General features: G+C 39.8%; 1 protein-coding gene across 3 annotated transcripts in view; it reads right to left on the minus strand.

Annotated features, from left to right (window-relative positions):
• ARK2C (arkadia (RNF111) C-terminal like ring finger ubiquitin ligase 2C) overlaps positions 1–24347 on the minus strand; it is a 161007-nt gene that overhangs the window by 12731 nt on the left and 123929 nt on the right. For 2 of the 3 annotated variants that reach the window (XM_051969667.1, XM_051969669.1), the window contains exons 2-5: positions 15826–16141; positions 14491–14601; positions 1715–1844; positions 344–448 (exon numbers count right to left, since the gene is read on the minus strand). In XM_051969667.1, coding sequence (XP_051825627.1) covers positions 344–448; positions 1715–1844; positions 14491–14601; positions 15826–16141 — 662 coding nt within the window. The remainder of the gene's footprint in view (positions 1–343; positions 449–1714; positions 1845–14490; positions 14602–15825; positions 16142–24347) is intronic. The other variant, XM_051969668.1, reaches the window with a different exon arrangement.

Here is a 24347-nt window from a genome sequence, read left to right on the forward strand (position 1 = left end):
AATAATAGATTTTATATATTTTATTCTAAAATACATAGATTTTATATATAATATATTGTGAAGCATATGTTATATAATATATTAAAATTAAAATATAAAGGCAAAATAGAGAATTTATATAGTATATGTAATTATATATAATATTATATTATATTTATGTAGTACATAATATAACATACTATTATATATAACATGAAATACATACATTTAAAGGCAAAATAGAGCATAATAATTTGATTTTTGAGGTGATAGTAAGCCTCCATAGCCTTTAGATCCAGCAAGCTTCCAGGCTCTAGCCTGGTCTCAGAGTTCCTAGGTGGATCACCAGCTGCAGAGAACGTACCTCGTAGCTTTCCCTCACTGCCGATGTATGTCTGTTTGGATTCAGTCCCTGAAGAGCAAGGAAGTGAAGCTGGGGATAAGGGTAATTTCTGATTTCATGGACGACCTGTGACAGGCAGAGAAAACGCCAAGAATACAAAAAAGAAATTTATAATGGACCTAATTTCTGTAGCTTCTCCCTCCCTATAGCCCCTGGCTCATCACTCCCATCCATTACTAGCTTTATGTGACTCCTCTTTCAAGAATCTATAGTACTTACTTCCTAACAGGTCAAACCCCAGACTCTTCTGCCAAACCTCCAAAGCCCTCCAAAACCTTGCCTCAATCTTCTTAGCCTTATGTCTCCATTCATAACATAATGTAGTTGGATCATCTCATTGTCCCACTACTCCCCAATGAGCAGAATCTTCTTCTCTTCGTCTGGTATTCAAAAATCCTACTCTTCCTTGCCCCCAAACTTAAGCTTCACCTGGTTCATGATTCTTCCCCTACATACTCCATCATATACTGCTACCCACCTCCAAACTACAAGAATCCTTAATGTCTACATCATAGAATCCAGATTTTGATTCTATACTATCTTATTTAGTCCTCCAGATGTTTTATGTGTGCATATCTTGTCCCCTCAACAGATTACAGACTCCTTGGAATTGCTAGAGATCTCTCTTCTCTTTTTCCTATGTAATAGCAATAACTCACATTTACATACTCTTTAAGGCTTACTAAGATTTAACACAACATAGAAAGCACAACAAAATGTTGTCCTTATAACATCTCAGAGGGATGCAATCATCTACTGGGGTTCATATTGATGGTATCAGAGCCAGTCTTTGAATTCAGGTCATCACACACCAAGACTAGTGTTCCTTCCACAACATTACACTCCCCTTTCCCCACTCACCAAGGGCCAGCCCCAGAGACATGAATAAGTGAATTCCTTTCCAAATACTGCCAAAGTATTCACATGCTCACCCTATTTATCTATCTATCTAATTGGGGAAGTTACCAAAATCCCATTTTAGAGATGGTGAAAACAGACCTAGAAAGATCTTGGGAAAATCATATAGTAAATTAGCCTAGAAAATCAGTACTAGAATTCAGTTTGCCTGTTTGTCTCTCTAACTAGAGCCCTTTCCAACAGACCATAGTACAACATCTGCTCTTCCTCCTGCTACTTCCTCTTCCAAACTATCTTGTTTTGTCCAATGTTGCCTCCTTGTTAGATTGGTTCCCTTTCCTGACTGGAGCTAGGGAGGTGGGGAAGCACCTCTAGGAGGTGCTCTTAGAGGGTCAAGTGGTTGACTTGGGATTTTGATGAGCTCCTGGAAGGCACCACAGGAAAGCATTTTCCCAGCAGAGCCCTTTCACTTACCATCTGCGTGGAGGAAGAGTTTCTGGGAAAGTGGTGCATTCGAGGCGTCGCTAGGTAATGCTGATAGTGCTGAGGGATGGGCCGAACCTGGAACTGAGCGTGGCTCAAACCAGCATCCACACTGAGATCCCTGCAGGGGTAGCAACAGGGAATGATGACACATCCAAAATGAACAGCTTCACTTTCTGGGACTCAGAGACACATCCCTGTGGAAGCATCCACACACCCGATTCCCACAGTCCTTGCAAACCCACAAAATTGTTTCACTCTATTTACTGAGTTACACTCTAACTTGATGCCCTAAAGGGGACAATCAATCAACAAGCATTTATTAAGCACCTAGTGTGTGTCATGTGCTGTGCTAGGTGCTGGAGATATGGATACAAAGAATGAAACAATCTCTACATGTGTACATTCTAATTGGGAAAGCAACAAATATACACACATATATACATACATATAGCATAATTATAAAGTTAAAAAATACAAAATATGTCAAGTAATTAAACACAAAGTAGTTTGAGAGAGAAGGGACTTGAAACTTGTAAAGTTTCAAGAAGATGGTGCTTCGGTTATATAACATAGGAAGGAAGTGACTCTTAAGTAGAGATAAGAAGAAAGTCACAATGGTCAATGACTATAGTAATCTAATGTTTGATAAACCCAAAGATCCCAGCTTGGGTTTATCAAATATTAGATTACTATAGTCATTGACAATAATAATCCCAGCTTCTGGGATAAGAACCCACTATTTGACAAAAATTATTGAGATAAGAGAAAGCATTTTAGGCATGGAAAACCACCAACATAAAGGTCCAGAGGTGGACATGGTATTGTATGTGAAGAACAGAGAGAAAGCCAGTTAGATTAAATCACAGAATATGGGAGGGGTTATAATGCTCCAAAAGGCTTGAAAGATAGGTTGGGGCAAGGTGGTGTAGGGCATTAAAAGCTAAAAAGAGATGGAGAACATTCTTCCAACAAGTGTTGTTTTATTTTTTGCTTAGGGACAGGAGGCTAAATGGGATAAAGACTGACTTCTACAGGTATTAGGGGAGATCTAAGATTTATCTTTCTTTTTCCTATATAATGCTATCATTATAATAACTCATCTTTTTATAACTCTTTAAGGCTTACAAAACAAATATTATTACTCTCATTTTAAAGATGAGGGAACAGAGTCTGAGAAAAATGAAATCACCTGTTTGGATCCACACAGATAATATCAGTCAGATATTACCTTGAATCTGAATACTACTTTGTATTCAGATTATCAGATTCTAAGATCAATGCTCTTTCCACATTCCCCTTTGCCCACTCATCAAGAACCAGACTAGTTTCTAGCCCCAGAAACATGAATGAATTAATTCCTTCCATTCTTAAAGAGTGCTTACAAATGCTTCCAAAACACCCACATCTTCACCCTATCTTCCCTGGGCAAGAGGGCAGATACAATTATTCTCACTTTAAAGATGGAGAAAACAGATCTAGAGAAGGTTAACAATAAGTTAACCAGGGAATCAGGGCTAGAACTTTTCCTTGCCTTTGTCTCAAACTGGTGCTCTTTCCAATAGACCACAGCACATCATGTGCTCTCCTTTATGTATTGGACTGGTATACCTCCTTTGAAGTTAGACACATGCTTTGGTCTCTTGCTGATGGTTGTTACATGCCTTTCTAGAAGTCTATAGGAGAGGGAACACTAGAAAAGGTTTCCAAAGCTTATCAATGGAGCCTTACTCTTATAGGGTTTAGAGGAGAAAGGCTCCCCTGGGCCTCAATCAACCAATCATTGAAAGACAATGTCATTCCCACTCAGATGGGTTTGCCATGTCACTCAGTGTCAAGAAAAGACCAGTGCAAACCCAATGCCATTGGAGATACCCTAAGTCCAGCAAATCAAGAGGTTTCCTGCTGATGCATAAGTGCCTGGTCCCCTCTTCCACCTTTACTTCTATCTTTATAACTCATATTGATTTGACAATCACAATAGCAGCCTTAGTGATCATCTATTAGAAATCTTCTTAACTTATGGTTCATAAACTCCATATGTGGATCACAAAACCGAATGTGAGGATCATGAAATTATGATTTATTATCAATAAATGATTTGTACACCTATTTTATATACCTATTTATGTAGGAGCTCATAATTTCTCAGGCAAAAAGGGGTCATGAGTGGATAAAGTTTAAGAAGCCCTGATCTAGGGGCAGCTAGGTGGCACAGTGGATAGAGCACCAGCCCTAAAGTCCTTCTGACTTGAGTTCAGACATTTAACACTTCCTGGCTGTGTGACCCTGGGCAAGTCACTTAACCCCAATTGTCCTAACCAAAAAAAAAAAAAAAAAAAGACAAAGAAGAAGAAGCCCTGATCTAGTCCAATCTCTTCATTCTGCAGAAGCAAAAACAGGGCTGAGAAGTAAGTAGCTCAGGGTCCTGTATCTCACACATGATGCAGCCAGGTTTCTTGGCTCACAATACAGTCTACATTTCATTGCATTCAGCTACCTTCCAGCATAGGTGACTCTTTGTAACAATGATGAGAAATGAGCTATGTCTGCAGTTGAATGGTATATTTGGAATGAGATACCTACAGCCTCCTCCTGCTTGGTCTTTTTTGTTAAGCAAAGCTACTCCTTCTAGACATGGTTGATTGGAGCTTATCTGTTGCTATTACACTGTAATTAGACCTCCAAAATGTGGTGACATTGACACCTCTTTTTACAGAAGCCAAAAGAATACTATAGAGAAGAAGAAAGTCCAGTGGCTGGCTCAGCATCAGAACTGGCCCTTAGTCTCCACAGTCACTCTTCTCTCCGTTGACTTCTAGTTGGTCCCATTTCAGTTCTGATGATCTTATCAATCATGATCTCATATTAATCAATGATTTAACTATTCTTCCAGTCCTACCTCCACTACAGGGCTTATTTTGAAGAGAAATAGAGAAATTGTCTGACAAAGACACTGAGATAAGTCTTCCCTTCTATTCTCATGCCTTTCTTGGCCCTTTCCCAGACTCCAGTCCTGGAAGATGTGTCTGCCCAAGACCCAGGGACATTTATCCAGCACAGTAAAATAAAACAAAACCCAGGGTCAAAACTTAGTTCTGCTTCCAGCATGATTTCAGAGAAGTCACTTAACCTCTCTGGGCCTCAGTTTCCTGAGGTAAAAACATGGAACTGATGATTCTATTAGCCTATAGGTTCATAAGAAAATCTTTTCTTTCTAACTGGCATAGTAATATCATCATAAAATGAACCCCAGGAAGATTAGCTGGCTTACTTGGAGTATACATAGCTAGTAAATATCTAATGTAGAATTTGAATCCAAGTATTCCTTTGTTCTTTCAAATACTACTCTCAGAAAGATAATTCTGGTATCTTTTCATTGTTGTCAGAAAATTCAAGGATAGAAGAAACCTTAGAAATAATCTAGTCTAATTTCCCCATGTGTCAGATGAGGAAACTGAACCCCACATAGTAAATGAGAAGGCTGGGATTTGAACTCAAGTTTTCTAACTCCATATTCACTATTCTTTCTAGTATACCACAGTGCTTTCCTCCTTATTGTGAATGAAAATGTAGTCTCCTCCTTCCCCTCCCCCTAGCTCCAGTCCCAATACTATGTACACCCCATCCTATCCCATCCTGTCCTCTCCACTGAGAGACACATCCAATACTCTCAACTCATTAGGAAATAAAGAAGGTTTACTTTTTAAGTCTAATCTCTAATAAGGATGGAAAGCAATATCCCCTGGCAAATCTACCATGAAGTATTGGAAGTGAGGAGGGGTCAGTGGTGAGAGTTTTCTTATCCCCACTCCCACTGAAATCACACAGAACATGATACCTACAAGATCCAACAAAGACCCAAAGCATCTGCTTCTTGCAATACACCCTAGGTCCCACATCCTAACCCCAGCCTTACAAAAACAAAGCATCAAAGCTGGGATTAGGAATTGGAGGCATACCACAACTAATCAGTCAGACATTCAACGCATATATGTTAAGGACCTACTCTGCACCAGGTTTTGAGCAAGGTAATAAAGATGCCAAAATTGAAGCAGAATAAGCTCTATTCTCAAGGGGTTTCTGGTTTTTTTGGGGGGTTGCTTTTTTTAAATAATTTCCTTGAACTACATGTTAAAACAATTTTTAACATTTGATTTTTAAGTATTAAGTTCAAAATTCTATCTCTCCCGCCTTCTCTCCCCTGTCTCTAAGACAGTAAAGCAATCCAATATGGATTCATACATAATATGCAGTCATGTAAAACATTTCCATATTAGCCATTTTCTACAAGAAAACTTGAACAAAAAAAAAAGAAATAAAGGAAGGGAGGCAGGCAAAGAAGGGAGAGAGAGAAACAGAGAAGGGAGAGGGAGACAGACAGACACATAGAGAGAAAAAGAGACAGACACAGAGATACACACACAGAGACAGACAGATACACACACAGAGAGACAGACAGATAGAGAGAGAGAGAGAGAGAGAGAGAGAGAGAGAGAGAGGAGAGAGAGAGAGAGAAACAGATAGAGGAGACAGAGAAAGATAAAGAGAGAGACAGACAGACACAGAGAGAGACAGACAGACACAGAGAGAGACAGACAGACACAGAGAGAGATAGACACAGAGAGAGACAGAAAGGCAGACACAGAGAGAGATAGACAGACACAGAGAGAGACAGACAGATACAGAGAGAGACAGAGAGCAATTCTAATGAAGAAAATCAGCATGAAGGCATGTCCTGACTTGAGATGGAAAAAGGATCCCACTTAAGAGGGGACAGAAAGAGCCTAAGACAATGATGGGAGGCCTGTGCTTAGTCGGCAAAAAATGCAGAGAAGGAAGACAGCTAAGAGATGGTCACTTCCTCCTTAAAATAAATATTCCTGCTAACCAGGTACTCATTTATTTTGTGTCTTTGTTCCTAAAGCATTCCAAGAGCCTCTCCAACTCTATAAATTCAGCATTCCCCACCTCTGACCCAGACAATGTGGTGGAGCGCAATAAGCAGTGGATAGAGTACTGAGCTTAGAATCAAGAAGACTCATCTTCTTGAGTTCAAATCTGATGTGTGACTTTGGGCAAATCACTTATAACCCTGTTTGCCATAGTTTCTCATCTGTAAAAATGGGCTATAAAAGGAACCTTCAAAATGGGAGTCCCGAAGAGTTGGACATGACTGAATAACCAGCACCTCCTATCCAAATTATAGAATCACAGATCATAAATTTAGATCTTGAAAATAATTTAGAGATTATTTCATCTGAATCTTCTCATTTCACAGATGAGGAAACTGAGGTCCACATAAAAACAACTTATTCAAAGTTTAACCAGGTAGTAAAGGGCAGAACTGGGATTTGAAGTCAGGTCCTCTCACTCAAAATGCTCTTTCCCCTGTACCATGCTGCTTCTATCCCTGTCAAATCCCTAATTACCTTAACCTTGTTATAATTTCTGTATAAATTTCTGTAAACATATACTTAGACACACACACACACACACACACACACACACACACACACACACACAAATGGTTTCTCTGGTTTTTTCAACTCTTAAGTCCCATGACCTAAATATAAAGTTCTACAGAGCAGGGAACATAGTATCATAGGATTATAAATTTAGAGACATTACAGATCTTAGTCCCATTATAATGAGGAAACTGAGACCCAAAAAAGTTAAGTAAGTTATTTCAGAGTCACACAGTGTTACATCAAGGAATTCAAACTCAGATGTCCCTGACTTAGATCCCCATATTCTAACCACTATGCCACATATAGTAAGACATAAATCACTGCCCAAAAGAACTTTTCCTGAAGACAGGCTCTGATGAGGAAGAATATGAGGGCCCTAGATGCCTGAAGCTTCTCATGCTGCACAAATTTTTTTCCCCCAGGAGCCAGCCCCATTTATTAGAGCTTACTTTGTCATTATTCTTATCACTACAGAAGAACATGGTTATAATGCAGCTCATTACTGCAAGAATTCGATTGCACTCCATCAGATCTTGTCATTTAAATATCACAATCAGTTAGCCTATAATTAGGTGCTAGGACTGGTCCCTGACACTTAGAACAGGCACTGTTCACTTGCTAACACCTATAATGATCTTGGAATGCCTCCCTTGGGTCAGTCCCATGGTGCCCCCAGCCCATGATTCTGTCTCCAAGAGATTGGCTGTGGGAGTGTAACTCCCCTCCCCAGTGTCACCTTCAGAGGTATGGCTGTGCCCCCAAAGGTGCTGGATTCTTAATTACGCATTCATTCCAAAATTCAGCTCAATCCTTAAAATTCTTTTACAAACATTTGAAATGGATGTTTAAAGATCACTTAAGTCAATCCCTTCGATTTCCATACAGAGAAACTGAGTCCCACTGGTAAAATAACTTGCCTTTGATCACACAGATTGTTTAAAAAAACAAAGCAAAATTGGGTCTCTCTACCAGGGCCCCTGACTCTATTATTCTTTGATGATTAATTTGGGGAAAGGATGAGAATAATGTTAGGTTTCTATGATTATAAATTTAAAGGACAAAGCAATCTCAGAAGCTTAGTCCCACCTCCTCTTTTTGGAGAAGACCCTGGGACATGTATCAGGGACAGGATTTGATCTTAGATCCTCAGATTGCAAAATTAGTTCACTTTTCCCTAGATCAGCCTACTTCTCAATCTCATTGAACCTAGATATTAACCAAGGTGTTAAGTATTCGTTTGGGAAAAGAAGAGAAATCCAAGGGGAAACTTCTGTTTTGTGTGTTTTTTTTACTAGCATTAACTCCTAAACCATGAGGCCCCCAAATTTACCGAGGGGTCCTTGAGAACGCCTAGAACTAATGTAAGCTTTCCCCAAATAAAGAAGAAAAACTAGACACACTCAGACTCAAACTCAGAGGCTGTGGCTCCAACCACTAGGGGCTGGCAACAGGTAAGATCCGGAGCTCTCCACTTGGTCTCTGAAGACCACACACTTCAGATGTCTACTGAGAAATAATCCAAACCTCCTGATACATCTTTCTCCTTCCTCCTGCCTCCTTCTATCCCAGGGCTCCTTGTGGAATGGGGAGATGGCCCCTCCAGCAGCATCTCCTTCTCTAATCCAATTAGCAGCTTCAAGGTCTCCTGGCAGAAGAAATCTCTCAGAAGGAAGAAGAGGGCCTTGCAACATCGTTAGCTTTATCATAATTACAAAACCCCCTCATCACCACTGTGCTAGACTTGCTGGAGCAGAGATAATTACTCAGGAGGAGGGATAGCTGTTTTCTTCTGAAAACTTCTGAGGCTGACTGAAAATCCGGGCCAGCCTTGGCAAAAGAAGCAAAACAGTAGGGAGCAAACACAGGAAAGGAAATGCAGAACAGGGAGGTCTTCCTCAAGATCTGTGCTGAGAAGCACTGGTCAGATCTCTGGGGCTACATGCAGATAAGATTATTCATGGCCCTATTTGAGGTTTTCTTGGCAGAGATACTGAACTGCTTTGCCATTTCCTTCTCTAGCTCATTTTATAGATGAGGAAACTGAGGTAGTTAATTGACTTGCTTAGGGTTACACAGGAAATGTCTGAGGCTAGATTGAAATCGGGATGATAAAACCAAGCCCAGCACTCTAAGCTACTAGCTGCCACAACATTCAATACAACTTTATATTTGGGTCATTTGACTTAAAAATTGGAAAAACTATAGAAATCTGTACTATAGGACCCTCATTTTACAAAAGAAAAAGCCAAGACCCAGAGAGATTAAGTAAATTTTCTAGAGTCACACAAGTGACATGTACTAAGTGGAAGAATATGGATTCAAATCCAGATCTTCCATGCCTTTAGCGAAAAAACATCCTGGGAACAGGAAAAACACTGACCTACAGTTTAACAGCATTATTTCAGAGTTATGTCTCAGGGGGAAAGGATTTTATCTGTAATAAAACCTCATTAATTCAGACAATTACTAACTAGGAAAATGTTAGGATGATGTTGACCTTTTCTTTATCTACTTAAAAAAAAAAAAAAGACCAGCTTGGTTAATAAATATGGGAATAAGATAGTAAGAAGCATGTCTAACCTAGTTTAAAAGAAAATCAACTGTTTTCAACATTCCATTTTCTTTTTGGTCCAGACCTGTGATTTTAACTGTATGGGGAGCCACTATGGAGTAATCTCCCCTACTAATGCAGTTCCTCAGTTTGGGGCAATTTAGATATCAGTTGAGTTGCCTGGGCAACTCAGGTTCATATTCCCAATCCAACTGTCAGAAGCAAAACTTAAAAGCATATCTTCAGAGTCCAAAACAGCTTTTTTTTTCCTACTATGGCACAATCTTCTGTAAATGTAAATATTACACTTAGATATAGATAATTAGAATTTTACATATAAATCACTTCTCTATTGTTAAATGATATCCCCAAAGGACCCTTTCCTTGACAACATCTAGTTAAGCCAGTTCAAATAAGTAACCCAACTGTTGTCTTGGTTAAATATTTAATTCAGACTTGTCTCCAAGTTAAACTGACCTCCCTTACAAACTAAAGCAAATTAATGAAGTGTGATTATATTTCCAAAAGCATGAAATGATAGGACTCCTGTACAAACTAGGCTATTGGAAATTTCAACACTATTATCTCACACAGAATAAAATAACAAAACCTGGCTTTCGAGGTCTCAGTCTCTTTTTCCAGTCTGATTTCACACCAGCTACCTAGATGAATTCTTTACTCTAACCAGATTAGTCTTATCTCCAGAAAATGCCTCATGCATTCTTATCTCCAAATCTCTGCCTTCACTTAGAATGTGAGTTTATTTAAATCCCATTTATTCTCTGAGGTCCACTTTGAGTTTTAATTCTTCCATTGTATATTCCCTGACCTTCCCAGGTCCCTCCTTTCTTGAAGACCCTATAACTAACAACAACAGTAAGTCACATTCATAAAGCACTTGAAAGCTTCATGCATGCCTCCCAACAATCTGTTTAACAGTCAAAGCCCTTAAAGGTTTGCATAGTGCTCCACATACATTATACCATATGGACTTTACAACATCCCTCTGAGTTAGGTGTACAAATATCATTATTCCCATTTCACAAATAAGGAAACTGAGGCGAAGGAGGTTTGAGTAACTTATTCAGTCTTCCACAGTAATAAATGCAATTCAACAAACACTAATTGAGTACCCACCATGTGCCAGGCACTATACTAGACATTATTCAGTTTCAGAGGCAAGATCAGAACTCAGACTTTCTTGATTTAATAAAACTATGAATCATCAAGTTCTATCAAGGGATTGTATGCCAGGAAAAGAGGCTAAAAGTGACCCACTCCCTTCCTTCAAGGAACTTATATTCTTTTGAAGAAAACAATATTAATATATATAAACAAATATGTGCAGAACAATTAAAAGGGCTCTCTTTCTATCTATAAATTATTACTTTTAAACTGTATTATTAACATTTTATCCTTCACTTAAATCTAGACAATCAGAGTTAGGGGGAGGGACACCAAAATCCTTTGTAGACTTTGCCAATTTCTGAGATAAACATTCACACTGAAAATTTAACAATAGGTGCTTCAAGTCAGAACTATCACACGTCTGTATATAAATATAAACTACATACAAAGTAAAGAATTAGGGAGAGAGAGAGGCAAACAGCAAGAAGGATCAGAGAAGTCTTCTTGTAGGAGGTGGCACCTGAATTGAATATTAAAGAAAGTTAAGTATTCCAAGAGGCAAGGATGAGAAGGTAGCAGATTCCAGACTTGAAGCTCAGCCTATGCAAAAGCATAGGGTCAGACAATTGTCATGGATAAGGAAAGACAACTGAAATAATTTGACTTAAAATATAGAACACATTATTGTTCAGTTTTTTTTTTTTGTTTTGTTTTGTTTTGTTTTGTTTTTTTTACAATCTAGTAAGGAGAGAACCCTGACTGGAAAAACAATTAGGAAGTGATTGCCTTAGTCCAAGCAAGAGATGCTGAGGTCCTAAACTAGGATAGTATTAGTGGCCCTCTAAGTTGAGAAAAAGAGATGGATACAAAAGATACTACAGCAGGAGAAAGGACAAGACTTGAGAACTGATTTGGACATTGAAAGTAAGGAAGCGTGAAAGATTGAGGAAGACTCGATTTCAAACCGAGGGCAACTGAAAGGGTGATATTGTTTTCTACCAAATCAGAAAAGTTAGAAAGAGGGGCAGATTCAGAGTGAAAGATAGAGTACTGTTTTAGATAATATTAAATCTGAGATCTATGAAACATAAATTTGGAAATGTTCAAAAGGCCATTGGTGATGCAAGGCTCTAGGACTCAATATACAGATCAGGAACTACTTGCCTGGAGATGATAACTGAACCCTTGGGGGCTCAAGAAATCATTGTTACCAAGTCATAGAGAGAGAAAAGGAGTCTCTGGATTGAATCTTAAAGTCCAGCCAGTTAGGAGATGGAAACAGATGGTTAAGACCGAGAAGACACTGGACAAATATGAAAGGAAAGGAGAAAACATTGAAGATAAGTGATCAACAGGACAAAATACTTCAGAGAAGTCAAGAAGGATGAAGACAAACAAGACTAGAAGACAACAATTAAGAAATCACTGAGACTCCAAAATAAAATGGAAAAAAGAAAAAAATGAAGCTGAACACCATGTAATTATAATGACCACGTTTGGCTCTAGAGAAGAGATGAGAAAATGTTCCTCTTTTCTTTCAAGAATTTGGCAGCTAGGGGCTAGGAAAACAGAATACATTGTCAGATTCTGCTGTGTGATTTTGCCAAACTTTTTTTCTTTCTGTTTATTCTTTGTTATAAAGATGCATCATTGAGTAAGTGAAAAGAGAGGAGTATATTAGAACATGAAGGTTATATAGAAACAAAAGACATCAACAAATTCTTTTTTAAAGAAAGCTCATTAGTAATTATGGAGCAAGTAGTTTAGTGTCATTATTTGTGAATGAATGAATGAAATAGTATTTATTAAGCACTTACTATGTACCAGGCTCTGTGTTAAGTGATGGGATTACAAATGCAGAAATATAGATAGTGTCTGAGGTCAAGGAGTTTACATTCTAATAAGGGAAAACAATACATATAAGAGGGTGTTGGCGAGGAAGGAGCAGCTTGGCAGGAGAAATCACTGAGATGGTGAATGTATCACAGGAGGCAAGATTAGCATGTCTTTTCTAGGAGAAGTAGTACTGATTTGATTATTGTTACAAAAGGTAACTGGATTGGAAGAGTGAGAAATAAATAAGAGGAGAGGAAGTGGAGGTTGGGAGGATAAGTATTTTTTATTTGGGATTTGTTTGTGAAAGAAGAGTTAGAAGATCAATTTAAGACTTTTTGAGAATGGGTGAGATTTAATTTTATATGCCCACAGAGAAGAGGGCAGTAGATGAGCAGAGATTAAAAATTAGAGCAAGAGAGAGGAGATAACTGGAAGCAATCTGCCAGAAGAGAACAGAGAATGGGGAAAGGATGGATCAAAACTACAAGTAGGACTAGGCTTGGAGGAGATGAAGTGAAGATAATCTTGGGTTAAGATTTGGCAAGATAGGAGCAGTGATAGGGAGAAGAAGCAAGAAATTAGAAAATAGCAGCATACAGCTGAATGGACTGATAGATCAAATGTTGGGGAGGAAAAAAAGTAAAATCTGATGTAATGGGCTTGTAGAACCTTGAAGTATGGAACTGGAGGTCACAGTGTGCACAAAGGATAGATTTGGGAGGAGTATAGCTTAGGGAATGATAGAATAACAAGAGATTATGGTAAAATAAAGGGATTTCAGAATGCTTAATTCTGGAAGAATCTGAGTGGAGCTGACAGCAAGAACTTTGGTTTGAATTCTACTCCTCATGGGTGATGGAAAGGTCCAGGATGTAATCATTTTTGTGCATGGCTATGGAGTAGTCAGAAGGCAAATGTTAAGAGAGTTGAGAGGACTTGTAATATGAAAGATCAGGATGTTTGAGGGACTATCATGAATGTTGACACATAAAAGTGTACCTTTTCTTTTATTTTGTTGGTTTTGGGGAGGAGTTTGGAAATTTATTTGTCCTTTGTACAAAGGACAAAAGTTGGTCTGGAAAGGAAGACTGAACAAAGTATTAAACTCCTTGAGAAAGGAAGAAGAACCAACTTGGTGGCCCAAGACCTGGATAGGGTGTCATATACCCGAGTAAAATAAGACTTGAAGGAAAACTACAAGTCCAGGCCTCCCATTATTCCATAAGAATTATTGTCACCATTTTTACTAATAATGATAATTCCTATTTCCATAGAGTTTTCAAAGTGTCTTCTTTCACAACAACAGATTCAGAAAGTGGCTTGTATAGATTAGAGCTAGAAATTCAAACCAAAGTTCCACTCTGGGCAATAACCACACAGCACTTTGTATTGTGGTCCTTTTTGTTCTTTATGTATTTCCTGCTCCCTTTGCCACAAGACTATAAACTCTGTAGGAGCTAACCAGGTCCAGCTCACCTTTGCTAGCACAGACCCAGACGTTAAATGGACAGCAAACAGTCGAATCAATAAGCAATTATTGTCTTGCTCTCTAACCTTTGGGGAATTAGACAGGGGGCAGAAGGGACTCTTGGGGTGGGTATATAAGATGAGGAAGTAGGCCTTATTTCTTACTCAAATGAAAGGGAAGAGGATGGAATCAGTATAGGCAAGAAATGTTTCCCACCTCCCCGACTCACTCGCATAGTCCCAGCTGCCCATACCCCATCTGTGCTCCCCGGACAGTGAGGGGAGGTAGACACAGGATTGCCCAGGAGACTCACCAGTCGGTGCCCTCAGCCAAATACCTGGGCTGAGGCGTCTGTAGTTGATGGCTGAAGTCAAAGCCTGGATGCAGCCGGTGAGGGTGAACGGACACACGTTCCTGAGTCCGCCTGTGGCATAGACGCACTTGATTTAGGGCAAAGCTGCACATGCCGGGACCCACCCCTGCTATTCTCTCCAGGAATCAACATCAGGGCTCCTGGTGCGGAACTGGGTCCCTGTCCATCCCTTTCCAAGACCTCATCTCTTCCAAAACGCCTTACGAAGCCTTGTTCCAAGAACCTCAAGTGTCCCTAGCTGATCCTAGCCCATTACTTAGACATTTCTCATAGATGTCATCTAGTGTCCCTTCTGCTTTTCCAATTTAGAATCACGGATTTGGAGCTCACCAGACACCCTCAGTATGCTGTTTGGTTAGGTTAAACTGGCAGTTTTTCCCAATTTATTTTTTAATCTGTTACTAGGAAAGGTTCTCTGGATAGGGGGATAGGAAGGGATATATTCATTCAGAAATGAATGTGATATGAAAACCAAAGGCACCGAATTAAAAAAACAAAAAAAATTACAGCAAGGAGGGACTTTGGAGGGTATCTCATCTAATCCCCTCATTTTATAGATGCCTGGCACATAGTAGGTGTTTAATAAATGCTTGTTGGATGATAACAGATAAGGATTTGAAGCCCAGAGGGTGACTTGTCCAAGTTCACACAGGTTGCAGGATTGACAGCTGAACACAGATTCCTTGATTTCAAATGCAGCTTTCTTTTCACAGCACCCTGCAGTCTCTGGTTACCTCGCCTCCTGTTCTTCCCCAACAGCAGCCCTCCAATCCAGTCAGGTCCATTTCCCTCTTACTCTCTTGCTAGCATGCTATATTTATGTTATGTTTTCCCACCAGTTCAAATGCTACTTATCCTTCAAAATACCAGTTTCTCCAGGACATTTTCTCTGTCCCCCTCTGCACTCTCTCTCCCTCTCCCTCCTCCCCTTCTGCGTCTTCCCTCTCTCACTCTCCCTCCTCTCTCCCCCTCTGCATCTTCCCCCTCTCCCTCTCTCTTTTTCTCTCTCTCCCATGAATCAGAACCTTCTTTATTTGGCAGACCTTGCTATTAGGAAGTCATTTCATTTATCGAGGCAAAATCTCCTTCTATAAACAACAGTGAGTGCCCTGACAATTCTTGTAGACTGATGACCAGCAAGTCTAAGGCCCAACTTCCCATCCACTCCTAAAGAATGACCAGCCTCTCAGGTGACGATGGCTTCGACACTCAGACAGGGAAGAGTCTCCCCATTCCCCAGAATCCCTCAGCCTGACCCTCATCCTAGTCACTCACCTGGGGTGTGAGACCAGCCTGCGATGTTGGGCCTCAAGGAGCTGCTGCTGGAGGAGGTATTGCTGGTGCAGGGCCTGAGGTAGGAAGGAGGGACCTGTGACGTCCTGGAACGGGAGGGTGGGCAGCGGGGTCAGGGGCTGGTGGAGGGTGCCGCTGTGCTGGTGGGCCGGGGCCATGTGGGGACTGAGGCCCGGCTGGGACTGCACAGGATGCGCAATGGGGAAGTCCGTAGTGAGCTGCTGTGGCTGGGGGGGACCCAAGTGGAAGTGGCGGCAGGAGGTAGCGTGAGGATGCTGAGACCTTTGAAAAGGGGCACCTGGGAAAACAAGAACAAGAAAGACTAAGTTAGAACCAGTAGAGAGCACCTGGTCAACAGCTTTAACATGATCAGAGTTAGAAACTATCTTGTAAAAGTATTAGAATCAACTGTTGCATGATTCTGTCTTAAGGAATAGACAACCAATCACAATTTGTATTTCATTTTTCTTGTCCAGTTATTTTTCAGTAACATCCAAGACTTTGTGACCCCATCCAGAGCTTTCTTGGCAAAAATACTGGAATGGTTTTTCATTTCCTTCTCCAACTCGCTTTGCCCAGGCGTCACCCAGCTAGTAAGTGTCTGAGGCTGGATCTGAATGCAAGTCCTTCTGGCTCCAAGCCCAGAGCTTTATCCCCTGTGCCAACTAGCTGCCCTTTATATTTCATTATTGGCAAGCAAATAAAATGATTTCAAAGATCCTTGAACATAGTTTCTTCCCCTTTGAATATGCTAACTCTTTCCAATGCAATTTAGTTGACCTTATTCATTTAATGAGTAAGTTCTTCCTTCTAAAATATAAAGCTCTTCAGCCTAATCCCTTTTAGATGGATATAGACAGATATAGACATAGAATTTTAAGCCTTATGTACCATTACAATATGTGAAGCTCTATGCTAAGTCCAAACAAAAAAAAGTCTTTGTCCCCAAAGAGCTTACATTCTAATGGGAGAAGTCCATACAAGTTCACTACAAGTTGTGGTAGAAGAGGTGGTGAGTTTAGGAGGCAGCATGGTTTGGATGGAAAGGGTGACCAATAAGTGACATGGAGATCTGGTTCCAAGCAAAATAGAGCAAAAAATCACCTATCAAAGCCCAAAATCCTAAGAGGAAACTGGAAGTGGGAAGGAAGGATCAAAGAAGGAGAGAAAGATCAAAGACAAAGAGTTTGAAGGAAGAAAGTAAACACTTCAGCTCTTAACTGTTGTCCATAAATTATTAGCAGTTCCCTACTGCTTATAGCACAATACCCAAACTCTTAAGACCAGCATTAAAGACCTCTGTAATCTACTTCTAATCTACCTTCCCAACCTTCTCCTCCCCTACATATACTGCCCATTTGGCCAAGATACATAGTCATTGTGTACTGAAAATGTCCTTGTTCATCTCTTCCTCTTCACCATATATCTTCCTCTATATTCGGATCTTGCTTTTCCTTCAAGGACAATCACATCTTACCTCTTCTATAAATCTTTCTCTGCCCATATAATGCCCTCTTCTTTTTCTGGCCAACAGAACTCATTATCTAGACAAAGAGCCATAATCGAGAAGAAGACCAAGACTTTGCCCCAAATATGGAGGATCCTGACAACACTTTTACTTCCAGATGTATAAACAAATAGGCTTAGCACCTAGTTAACAAGAACACATAGTGAGCATGCGCGTGCTCGCTCTCGCGCGCGCGCGCGCTCTCTCTCTCTCTCTCTCTCTCTCTCTCTCTCTCTCTCTCTCTCTCTCTCCATAGCAGCCACTCTCCAGGTGAGCTCCATCCTAGCTCAGTCTTGGACAAGAGATGGGAAAGCTTTTGTCTGCTAAGAGCAATTTGGATATTTATAACATTATTCACAAACCATACAAAATTATCAACTTATAGAAGTCAAACAGTGGGAGGTTGTGGTACCCAGTGTTGAGCTCATCATTGCCTGCTGTTGCCTTAGCCAATGATTCTGAAGCCCTTATTACAGCCCGAATACTGAGTGTTCCCTTCCCCTGCCTTAGACAGAAGGGCTCTTCCCAATACAGTCTTCATGATGGCCATAAGGCTATGTATCCCACACCACCCCTCTCCAAAGGACAATGTACCAAAGTCTCTTTCATCATAGAACATTGTTACAGGGATGTGATGATAAATGTTTAACAAGTGACTGGGGAAAAAGTATTCAAAACACACTTAATTTTCACCACCATTATTGATATTGTCTCCATCACTTTCCTAAATCTAATCAACAAAACAAGAAACCAAGCCCTGATTTGTGTCATTTCTGATTTCCTAGATGTAAAAACTCATATGACAATTTAACAATAGGCTGTTTCCTAGTAGGAGCTGGCTGAAGCATACCATTGCTTGTGTCTATAGGTCCCAGATCTTTCCTTTTTTTTCCTAATTACAACTTGGTCTCATCTGGCAATGAATTATGTATTTCATGTCTTACTAGTAACTGAGTCTTCTCTACCTGATTAAACTTGCAAGTTTTCTCACCCTCCTTTTTTTGTCCCATTCAAAGCTAGTTACATCTTCATAAATTTTCCAGCTCTTAGGGCTGGAGGCAGGAATATGCTAGAGTCAGTTCATTCCAGCTCTCTGGATGGTTAAATTTTTCACTATGAGCATTTAACAACAGCAGATGCTACAAATCAGGCTTGTTTTATTGTTTTGTTGATCATTTGGATTTTAAAAAAGCAATAAAGAAAATGTTAATTCAAATTAAACTTAGAAGTGTACCTTTTTTTTATTTTGTTGGTTTTAGGGAGGAGTTTGGAAATTTATTTGTCAAATATTTACCTTCATGTCCCTGGCCAGAGGAAATCTTTAGTTTATTTAGTTTGTTTAGTCCAAACTTTTCATGTTACAAGTGAGCAAACAGAAGTTCAGATATTGTGATTTGCCTGCAAAGACTAGAGAATGGCACCACTAAGATCCAAATGCAGGTATTCTGACATCAAATCCAGTGAATTTACTACTATTTTTTGATTAACAATTGGGTCAGTTAGCAAACTCATCTATTCCTTCATGATGGATCAATTGATGGATTGATTGATTGATCTTAAAGACAAAAGGATCCTACCTGGGTGTTTTGGTTTTTCAACTCAAAATCACAAACTTATCAGAGAACCATCTGTCTTCTTCAGCATCAGTAGGACTTTTCCTATTTGGAAGAAGTAACCCTTATTCTTCTGAAATCCTCCTGCCTGGATAGGGGCAAAACCTTCAATGACTGAGCTTTAGGGTTTCTATCAGAGGCCATCATTGCTTATTAGTAATAATGAAATCTGCCCAGGCAGATGTCTGCTCCACTCTTCTAAAGTTCGCAGCATTCAAATCAATGTATTTGGAATTAAAGCTGACAGGATGGACAGTGAGAGACAGGAAGAGGGAAAGCTTTGATTTTGACTGCCAATATTTTGGGTACTTTCCAACTGCAAAGCACTTTCCCCTACATCTTAGTTCTCTTCTGCCATCACCATTTGAGGAAGGAGGAATCAGGGTGGGCAACCCTTCTCATGAGAGAATAATAAGGTCCTGGAAAGAACCTTAAAGGTCATCAAACCCACGCCATTCATTTTGCTGATGAGGAAATGCAGTCCTTGTGGCCCCTTCCCTAAACACACACACACACACACACACACACACACACACACACACACACACACACGAAAGGTAGGGAGATGAGGGTATTTGTGACAGTGACAGCTTTCTTGGATTCCCTCCCACTTGCAGCTTTCAGATATCTCCTCTATCCTCTGCTGGACCTCCTCCCATCAGATTCAGGCCTTTAGCTTCAGTTCCATTCCTCTGGAGCTATATTCTATATAGAGATTAACCAGTGTTTATTGAAGTGTTACCTAAGAACAGCTTAAAGTGGTACCTCTTTGCAATGCTATTTGGGCACTTCAGAATCCTAAGAGAGAGAAAGGGAGAGGAGGAGAGAGGAGGATAGAGAAGGGGAGGGAAGAAAAGAAAAGAGAAGGAGGGATAGGAGAAGAGAGAAAGAGAGAGGGAGGGATAGGAGAAGAGAGAGAGAGGGAGGGAGGGATAGGAGAAAAGAGAGGGAGGGAGGGAAGGAGGGAAGGAAAGACATTTTTGTTTTGAGAATAAAAGTGAGCAGATTAGCCTAAAAGTTATCCAAAGGGCCTGCACTAGAATAGGAAGAAAGGGGACAGATGTAAAAATTCTTTATGACCCAAAGGAATGAACCTCTAAAAACAGGCTTGTAGGAGTTGGGTATGATACAAATAGTGCTTTGCGAAAAGCACCCCCCCCTTATTAAAAAGTCTGTCTTAATGGCCTAGAGCATTACCTGAAATTACATTTCAAATTCAAAACAGTCTCCTAATTAATCTGTCCACTTTTGTTGTCTCTATCTCTCTTTTCTCCTCCTCTCTTCTTCCCTCCCTCCCTCTCTCTCTTTTTCCCCTCCCCTTCTCTCCCTTTGTTAGGGTTCTGAAGGGCCCACTTTGGCAAGATCTCTAAGGCATTATCTCTAGAATACTACTGCTAAAGTACCCATATACATACTCTGGATGGTGTAATGAATTAATATGCTATAGTGGATCAAGACCTTTCTGAGGGGTCGACACACAAATAAATTCATTTTGATGGCAAAGATGACGAGACAGGGGAGCAGTCTGGGGTGGGGAAGATAGGGATACCCTAGGGATCTAGGGTAAAAAAAAAAGCCATCAAAAGCAGAACGGAAGTGAAAGATAATTACATCATATTTCTTAGACTCTTAAATAGGGAGCAAATATCAAAGCCATCAATGAACCATGAAGACTGAGCATACATAAACTGAGTTTAATGTTTCAATCAAATAAAACTGATAGTCAATCTGATGCCAATTTATAGATCTTCACATAGTGACCTCACATTGCACCATAGTGACCTCTGGTAAGTAGATCAAATTAATGCATGAAATATGTACTATTTTCATAAGTCAAATGAAGCATTTTGTGATCAGCTAGGAGAACTGCAGCAACTGTTTCAATCCCCTGAGGTTATGAAACTGAGGAGTTTTCAGAAAGGTTTTTAAAGGGCTAAGCCCCTTCCTTTATGTCTCATTCCCCCATTCCCCCAACATCAGTGATAATATTTGTGATTCTTCTGCTGCTTCTCTGGCTTCAACTTCTCTTTCTCTTTTATTGTCTGTGAATGTTGGACCAAGTGACCACTATGGCCCTTTCTGGACCTAAAACAACCTTCTTAATCTGTTCCTTCAAATGGAATATCTCCAGTATCCTGTTCTTGACTCCATTCTTCCTCTGAACTCTCTTCCTTAGCAATCTCAATTACCTCTGTCTCCCCATTGTTCAGATACATTTCAAATTTCTATATTCAGACCCATATTTCCAATCTTTGCTGGACAAGGTCCAACTTCAACAGACTCAAAGCTTAGTATTCCCCCCCACCCTTAAAATGAGTTCTACCTCTTGGTTCTTTATTTGGGTCAATGGCACCAGCATTCATTCAGTCATCCAGGCCCAATATCTCAATGTTATCTCCTCTCTCATATTTTCCATTTAATAATTTCTCAGGATTTACCCAGATTCTACCTCAATCAAAATTTCTCCCCTCTTTTCTCTTCACATCTTCACCCTAAGATGGGCCCTCATTACAAGGTTTGTCAGAACAACCTCATAACAAATCTCTTCCCACTCTCTCTCAGCCCTCTATACTCCATCCTTCACATCCTGGCTCCAGATTAATTGTAGATTAATTTTCCTGTGGCATAGATCTAATAATACCACTCTGTCTTGTTCTCTGCCCACTCCTTACCACCTATTTGCTAGCACTCTGCTAGGCACTGGGGAAACAGACTAAAGAAACAACAACTAAATAAATGAACAAAAAGGTAGATAAATAAGTAAATGGATAAATAAATGAGTAAGTAAATAAATAAATAAGGGGGGGGAGGGGTCCCTGCTCTCCCCATCAAGATTTTTCCATTTTAATCAGACTGACCTCACACTGAGAGTCTATCTTGTATACACTGCAACCACTTTGAATTATTTACTCTCTCCTATCTGTGTAAGGCCTTCTCTTCTTTCTATCTAAACCAGTAGGGTTTTTAAAGCCTATTACAGCTATTAGTATCCCCATTTTATAGATGAGGAAACTAAGGCAGAGAGTAGTTAAATGACTTGTCCAGGGTCACAGAGCTAGTAAACATCAGAGGCAGTATTTCAACTCAGGTCTTACTGACTCCAACCTAGCCTTCCAACCACTGTGCTATTTACATTACTGATTTGTAGCTTTGCAAAGGGCCTTGCCTCTTTTTCTTCCAAAGGCTAAATCTAACTGTCACTTACATACTGTCTAATCTACCTCATTTCCCTATTAAGACAAGGCTGGTAAGGAATCACAGGATATTAGAATTAGAAAGAATTTTAGAGATCATCTATTCAATCTTTTTTGCTGTATAAATAGGAAAACTAAGTAGCCTAAGAGACCTCAGAGGCCTTCCAGTCCAATCATTTCATATCACTGATGGGGAAATTCAGGCCCAGGAAAGAAAAATCATTTGCCCAAGATCCCATAAGTAATAAGCATCAGAAGCATGATCTGATATCAGAAGCATTCCTCCCACTATACCCTCCACAATCCTAATTCAGCCTCTTTGTTTTGTATATGAGGAAACAAAGCCATTGAGAATCACTTGGTTAACTAGTGACAAAGCCTGAACTAAAGCCAGAATCTTCTATCTGGAGGAGGGAGAAAGAAAAGCAAAAGGAGAAAGATGAGGAGGAAGACAAGGAAGACAAGGAGGAAGAAGAAAAGGAAGAGAAAAAATGAGGAGGAAGAGGAGAAAGAAGAGGAAGAAAATGAAGAGGAGGAAAAGAAAGAAGAAAAGAAAGAAGAGGAAGAGGAGAAAAAAGAAAAGGAGAGGGGAAAAGGTGAGGAGAAAGAAGAAAGAAGGAAAAGTAAAAAGAGAAAGGAGAAAAGAGGAAGAGAAAGGGGAGGATGAAAAAGAGGAAGAAGAGGATGAAAAAAGAGGAAGCGGAGGATGAAAAAGAGGAAGAAGAAGATAAAAAAGGAAGAGAAAGATGAAAAAGAGGAAGAAGATAAAAAGCAGAAGAGGAGGAAGAAAAAGAAGAAGAGAAGAAAGGGGAAAAGAGGGGAGGAATTAAGGAGGAGAAGAAAGGAGAGAAGGAGGAAAAAGAAGAGGAAGAAGAGGAAAAAGAAAATGAGAAGGAAAAGAAAATAGAGATTTTTAAGATTCATGATTTCACTGGTCTTTACAAAATCCCTGAGAGTTATTGACTGATAACCCAATGCCATATCTTTAAAGTGGATGCAAAAGGTAGGGATGGAAGCAATACTACAAAGAGGTAGACATTTGTATTCAGAGACACCCCCCCCCCACTTCCCTCAGTTCATGATGTAAGATGGGATCTCAGAAAAGAGATTTAGGGTGGATATAAAAATCTTAATTTGAGTAATGAGAATGGTGGAGATACAGATTATTTACAAATTAGGCAATCAGAAATCCTTACGAAATTTTGTGCAACTTTGAAGACAACTCTTACAGGTTTCTTTACACAACTGGGAAAAAACAGTAGTTTACTTTCCCCACATCTCCACTCACCTGACTTTTACTATAATTTCCCAAAGTCCAGTTAGTCAAATTTGTCTGACTTCCCCAACCTCCTCCCTTTTCTATATCTATTTTTTACCACACTTCATAGGACCTTTCCCAACCTTTTTAATTCTAGAGTCTTCCCTGTGCCAACTATTTCATATTTAACCTGTAAATAATTTGCTTTGTATATACTATTTATATGTTATCTCCCATATTAGTTTATAAGCTCCTGGAGGGCAGACACTGCTTTTTGCCTACTGATTAGCACAGTGCCTGGCACAAAGTACTATTAACACTATTAATAATGTAGCATTAATCTTAATACCATTAATAAATGTTTATTGATTAATTGATCTCTATTCAATTTCATCTTGTTAGATTCATTATTTCTCTTAATGAATCATGGATCAGTGTTGTAATAGGTCAGAACTTTTTGAGTCCTGACTCCTCTTAGTCACCCTCCTATGTTAGTTTATGCCTCCAGGTTTAATTTCATTTGGGACTTGATGAATATGCTCTCCATGCCTTTATCTAAATCACTGATATAAAGAAGTAAAGTAATGCAGAGAGTTAAGACAGTCCCCTATAGACTGAGCACTCATCAAATCGACACAGAACCTCCGGCACCCCTTCTGCCATCATAGAAAAATCTTTCACAAGTGCTGCCCTTAGAGGTGGGTCCAGGTGCATAGCATGTGATTTGGGAAGCATTGGGTTAGATTTCCCCCATTAATGCCTGGAAGGCTGTAATTCTTTGGATTAAGCTCTCAATTTCCTGCACATCTTTTCTGATATAGATGTCTTTGGGAGAAAGAAATATATTAAGTCTTTAAAATCTTAATCTGAGTGAGTTTTCTTGCCTGGCTAGACAGAGAGGGAAGCTCAGAAAATAATGCATATGGGGCAGG

Source organism: Antechinus flavipes, chromosome 1 (assembly GCF_016432865.1).
Source record: "Antechinus flavipes isolate AdamAnt ecotype Samford, QLD, Australia chromosome 1, AdamAnt_v2, whole genome shotgun sequence".
Lineage (NCBI taxonomy): Eukaryota > Metazoa > Chordata > Mammalia > Dasyuromorphia > Dasyuridae > Antechinus > Antechinus flavipes.